The sequence below is a fragment of the Folsomia candida genome, unplaced genomic scaffold (genome assembly GCF_002217175.1).
Source record: "Folsomia candida strain VU population unplaced genomic scaffold, ASM221717v1 Fcan01_Sc004, whole genome shotgun sequence".
Classification (NCBI taxonomy): Eukaryota; Metazoa; Arthropoda; class Collembola; order Entomobryomorpha; family Isotomidae; genus Folsomia; species Folsomia candida.
In genome coordinates, this window is record NW_019091196.1 from 5,486,155 (window position 1) to 5,492,566 (window position 6,412).

Genomic DNA, 6,412 nt, shown 5'->3' on the forward strand with positions numbered 1-6,412 from the left:
TTTTTTGAAAAATTGTTTTATAGAAAACTTACACAGTATAAATATAAACATTTGCACAAAACTTAACAACTGAAGGGAAACACTAAACCCTACAAAAGTTTACGCAATTTTACTTAACGCCACAGATTAATTCATAAATCATACTTAAACCAAATATCTAAACTGCATTGAACCTTATTGTACCCAATTATTAACTAACTTTAAATTTAAAACAATGATATGAAGTCCAATTTCATATGGTTTACATTTTGTTAAACTAAACTCCTCTTAAAATATGAATTTTATAAAATCACCTTCCCCACAAAATTTCGATTTTGAATTTTTATTATTAAAATAGCACGAAATAGCACGATTTTTTCACCAGATTTTACAAACATTTACAATTTTGGGTCATGCAATGCGACAAAAATATTCAACCCTACTGCGTCGATTCTTCGCCTCTGGTCAACAACTCGACCAAACTCACCGGTCCGGTCCGGCCGGAAATGGGAACAATTTGCCCTCCTCGATGTCCGATTCTCTGTCTTGGTACGAAGAAGTCGTGGATGGTCTCGATCTTGCCGCGTCAATGTCACTCACGCCGCCGTCCATATCGTCCAAAACTTTCTGCGACTTGGCCAACAAATCCTTGAAGTAGGATCGGTAAGGTTCCCGCAGTTGGAGTTTGTTGAGCTGGTTGAACCGCTGGATGTGAATGAGGCGCAAGTCTTTCTCAATCCGTGTGGCCGGGGGGATCATTGTGGGGTCGAGGAGGGCCCCATCGCGGCAAAAGTTTGGTCCACTTTCGGTATAGTTGGGATGATTGATCGAGCCAAAGGTGGGTGACACGATACGAATATTGTCAAACATTCGCATCGATGGGATCGGTAGTTCGCCGGAGATGATTTTATCGGCACAGAAGAAGACCTGGGGTCAAAAGGGGAAAATATGGTTGGTTAGTAGGGTATTTGGTAGGAAACTGTAGTTTTAAGCGTGTATTGACGTCAAAGTTGACACCGAAACGGGGTCAAAATAAGTCAAAGGTCAAAAATGGGTCAAAATATCACTGGAAAATGGAATATCGTGGTAAAAACACATGGCCAGGTGTTGGCGTCAAAATTGACATCGAAACGGGGTCAAAATCAGTCAAATCTGTACGAAGATAACTTGTGTAGAAGGGTCAAATGGGTCCAACTATCATTATAAAATTGAAAATCGTGCCGAAACCACGTGGTCACTTGTTGACGTCAAAGTTGACCCCGATACCGGCTCAAGACACCAAAATTTTCAGAAACCACACGGTTTAACGTTGGCGTCACCTCTGACACCGAAACAAGTTCAAAATCCCCCAAATCCCTTCAATTACCTGTCTCAACCGACAATTCGCATTAATCACGATCCTCACAGTTTCAAAGTATCTCGTATTATACGTCCTCTTCAACAAATCATTGAAATCCACATGAATCTCATTCCATCCAATTTCCAACTTCAACGGTAGTTGACAAAGGAACGGCCACTTCTTCAAACTCGACGGATTGAACCACGTCGCCATATCGAATCTCCTCAAAAACCCGCGATTATCCAAGACTTGCACTTCGAAAGAAAAATTCCTCCGAAAGTTTTTCATCACGATCACCAAATGTGGGAGCGACACGTGCAACGCCATCCACTCCTTTTTAGGCGCGGCGATAAACGTGGACAAACTTTGCTTCGTATTGACCAACTCGAGAACATGAAACCGCTGCCCGATATCCGTCTCAATGCGACGCTTGATATGTCCAAGGCCAATCTACGTAAAAAAAATCTATGCAAAAATCTGTGCAAAAAAAATCCGCAAAAAAAATTGACCCCCCACCTGCTTCTCCCAAATTCCTAACGGTCCTTTTTCCGAGGCGAAAAACAGTGGGAAAAAGTAATGCGACATGTCCATCGTGCCGACCTTATCTTGCGTGAGGTACGTCTCCACCGCGCCATACTCATACTTATCATCCCCCTCGCTTCTCTGGTCCTCTTCCCGCCTCAGTTTTGCAATCGACTTGATAAAAGTTTCAAAAACTGAGGACGTATTTGCCATGTTCAGGAAGAAATTTGGGGTCTCGTACTTACTCGCACTTGCCGTCAAATAAATCCTCTCCTCAAGAATTATTGTGAACTTGGTGAGAATTTCTTCTCTCGTTATTGTTGCATTGTTTCCTTGCTTGGTTGCCAAGTGCCAAGTGGTGCCAAGTGTTTGCACATTGTTGGCCGCGTGATTGATCGCATGTTATGTTATTGGATTGTGGGGATTTGGACATCGCTTTTCGTAATTTGGGCGAGCTATTGATGGGTCACCCACTAGTGAACAATCTGACTGAACTGCTGATCACGGCGGCGGACGAAACGTGTGTGTAGTCTAAGGACAGATGTGTTTTCGAGGGTGACAGTACAAGACGGATCACTGCTCTGCTGTATGAAAGGATCCGTGTCCAATCCAAATAATAATGGACAAAGATTGACACAGAAATTAAAGGCGACTCCCCAAAGGATTCTCGCAGGGTCATGCAAATTCCGGAAAAATAATTCTGCGGTGCATCGCATCGCATTTCGGAAACCAAAACGGGAACGGTACGAAAGGCAGGCAGAGAGAGCCCTGCTTGTCAAAGGGGTTTGATCGATGGGCTGGGTTTCAGGCTGACCTGGACTTTTATCCTCCTCGTCCGACCGACTATGCTACACACACACTTTTATTTTTTAATCCCCCCAAGTCATGTTCCGAATTGTTGTCAATGGGACGCCATCCGATCCATCATCGCCAAAACAAACGCACCAAGAAGAAGAGGAGGAAAAAACTCATCGAGGAAAAACATGGCATGAGATGAGATGAGATTCTTTATTAGCTTAGAGAGTAGAGAGGAAATGTGTGTGCGAGGGGTTGACGACGGCACGATTCACGTGTACCAAAGTGCATGTACGTGACACTTTTGTGGCCTGACTGGGTTTGGTTAGGTGATGGAGAGACGATTTTTTTAAAATAAGGGAGACTTTTTGGTGTAAGGGATGACCTTGGCGGTGTGGAAGAAGGGGGTGAAATTATTAGTTTGTGAAAGGAAGAGAGGCATGATTTTTGGAGCAGGAATTTTGTGGGGGTGGAGAAGTTGGGGGTTTTACTTTTCATATTTTGATTGCACACTATTTTAATTGCGTTTTGATATTCAATATGTAACCATTCATGATGTGCAAAGGCTGTTGGCTATGATGCAATAAATCAATTATTATTATTTTAATTGCGTTTTTGAAATTGGCGACGGCACGATTCACGTGTATGTACATGCGTGACACTTCATGGCCTGACTGGGTTTGGTTGAGGGAGACAATTTTTTTTAAATAAGGGAGACGGAGACACTTTTTGGGTAATAATGGATGGTAAACGGCGACCTTGGCGGTGTGGAAGAAGGGGCGAAATTATTAGTTTGTAACGGGAACGAGGCATGATTTTGGAGGAGGATGTGTTCTAGGGTTGAAAAGTCGTGTATTTAATAATTTTCATATTTGTAAGGTATGGAATTGTGCGCAAGTTTTATTAGAAGCTTTGATACGTTGTTTTTATTGTGAAATATGTATCAGAGAAAGTTTTGCGATTTAATTTACTTATTTTATGAGGTGACGCTAGTTGTGAATTTTAAGAAAATTCGTAATAGCATTAGGAATAAACTTAAGGTTGATGACATTTTAAGATGATTTTTGGAGTAGGAATTTGTTGGAGTGGAAAAGCTGAAGATTTTGTAATATTTATTATATTTTTACACAAGCTTGATACGTTATTTTTTTGTGAAATAGGTAGTCGAGAAAGTTTTGTAGTTTGAGAATATCGTAGTTTATGTATGTATGACGTGACGCCAGTGAGAATTTTGCGAGAATTCGTAATAGTATTATTCAGGTATATGGAAGCAATTGTTGAGATGAGTTTTGGAACAGGAATTTTTTGGGGGTGGATGGAAAAGTTGGGGAATTTAATATATTCAATAAGAATAAAGTACGTATGAAACAATATTCTTTATTACGATTTGATACGTTGTCTTGTTTGTCAAGTATTTATGTAACAGAAATTTTCGCGATTTAGTTTAGAACAAGTTTGACGCCGGTAGAGAATGTTTGTGATAATTCGTAATATCACGAGTAAATTCTAGGTCCCAATCTTCTTGTTCGGTGAAGTTATATTTCTGAGAGAGATGTAATGTAATATTTATTTATGTTTCAAAATTGTAAAAATCTATATGACTTGGAGTAAAATCTCGATCTAAAAATCCGCACAATTGTACAAAATATCTACACGCACATTAATCCTCGATGAGTTGGAGATTCATTTTCTAAAGTTTAAAAACCTGTTTTTAGCAAGTAGAAATAAAATGCAACAAAATACAGTAAAATTGAGAATTTCACTACTTCATCTATTTTATACGGTCTCAATCTTGTAAGTGTCTCATTTTTCAGTCTGCCTGGATAGATTTCACGGTGAAAAAGTGCCATTTGGCAAGAAACGAACCGACAATAAAGAAGAAAGGGTTGACTCGGCATCTTGCGTGGGCTTTCACAAACTTTCGGGAAAATCAGCCTTTGTTGCCTCTAACGTTCCTGGCTAGATGTAGGCGGATGGACGGAGGGGAAGAAACGCACAGAAAATGCAGTAAATTTTCCATGAGAATTCGTAGGCCTGCTCACGGCAAAAATTCTAATTATTTATCCCTGTTTTTCGAAGTATTCACTTTTTGTTCACCACTTATTGCATGTTTGTACCTTATTTAGAGATAAAAATATTTTAAAAAATTGGTTAATCTTTTGAACTGAAAAATTTTGAGCTTTGTTTAAAAATATATTATTTGATACATGAATCACTTAAAAAATAATAAAATGTGAGAGTGTGATGCGTTTTTAGTTTAATCACGAATTTTAGTGAGTTGAAAAGCAAAGAAAATTTTTGTAGAGGTTTAGCATCAGTTTAGAAATTGGAAAAATAAGTAGTACTGAAATTACGTGGGCAGGTGCACCGCCCACTTCATTCCTTCTATTTACTTTTAGGTGATTTTGTTCACAGATATTGTCTGATATGAACCATTTTTAAAAGAATAAAATCAGTTTTTATCGCATTAAATTTTGGAATTACATGTTGTTTTTTGTTTAAAAGATAAACTTTAACGATGCAATAATTAAGTTATGTTTTGATGCCAGTTGAGAATTTTAAAAAAATTCATAATGTTAATTAAACAAATTGTAGATAATGATTTATTGGGTGACATGTAATAAGGAATTAATTTATGGAGAGGATAAGCAAGCCATTCAATATTTACCATTTTTTCGAAATAACACTAAAATATTTGCCAAAACAATTCCGTGAGTTTTAAGAATTGCAAAATTTATTTTTATTTCCGGGAGATTTTTTAAGAAATTTTCTGATATGATATCATAAGTCAATTCAAAAATAAATCTCACGACCACGTCTTAACTTTTAATTGGATGAATTTTAGCATCTCGAAAGAATTGAATTGATGTTATGTTATGATCTGATGCCCGTTCGTAATTTTGGATAAATTAGTGATTTGATTAAAACAACTGTAGATAGGTTGGTCAGCAAATTGGGTATGGAAATGCCTTGCATTGCAGATTCGAAGCGAATTTCCGTCATGAAATGGTGCTTTAAAAAGACATGGCATTTTTCAAAACAAATTTAGCAACTTGAAAAAGTCATGCGTAATGTTATGCCTTGATGCCAATTCTGAATTTTTCAAAAATTCTTACGATGAGTTGAACGTGCAAGCGTCTCAACTAATTGTACATTCATTATGTTTTACATGGGATTGTAACTGGTAATGTTAACAAATTTATGAAATTGATTTTAAAATAAGTTGTTGAATATTTATGATTTTTTTTAATTCAATAAATTTTTTACCTTTATTAGTTAACACAAATTTTAGAAGAAAAAAATTTGTCGGTTGAAAAAATCATGCTCAATGTTATGATTTGATTCCAGTGGAGAAGTTTTGAAACATTGAGGAATTAACGATGGGTAGAAGATGAACATTTCCATCCATATAATTACGAGTTTTTAATTCCATTATGTTCACATGAAATCTAAAACTCGTTGGATATTTTAACTTGTATGTAATGTTGGCAAATTTCAGAAATTGGAGCTCAATTTTGAAAAAAAGTATAAAATATTTATGAATTTTGTTTTGATTCAATACGTTTTTCTTTGCGTAACAAATAGAAATTATAGTCAGTTGAAAGTTAAAAAAGTCGCGCTTTTTATTATGTATTTTAATGCCAATTGAGAAGTTTGAAAAAATCGTAATTTTTAAATAAATTGCAGATGCAAAACTTAAAGGTAATGTTATGATTTGGTGCCAGTTGAGAATTTTGGAAAAATCATTAATTACCAAATAAAAGATTTCAGATTCGA

At 36.9% G+C, this 6,412-nt stretch overlaps 1 protein-coding gene across 1 annotated transcript; it reads right to left on the minus strand.

The window, feature by feature from the left end:
* Positions 1-356: 356 nt before the first annotated feature.
* LOC118435287 lies at positions 357-2,086 on the minus strand. The gene is made up of 3 exons (XM_035851066.1): positions 1,835-2,086; positions 1,346-1,768; positions 357-906 (listed from the first exon to the last, which is right to left on the minus strand). Exons 1-3 carry the CDS (start codon positions 2,051-2,053, stop codon positions 463-465), a joined length of 1,086 nt encoding a protein of 361 aa, XP_035706959.1. The 5' UTR covers positions 2,054-2,086; the 3' UTR covers positions 357-462.
* Positions 2,087-6,412: the final 4,326 nt, after the last annotated feature.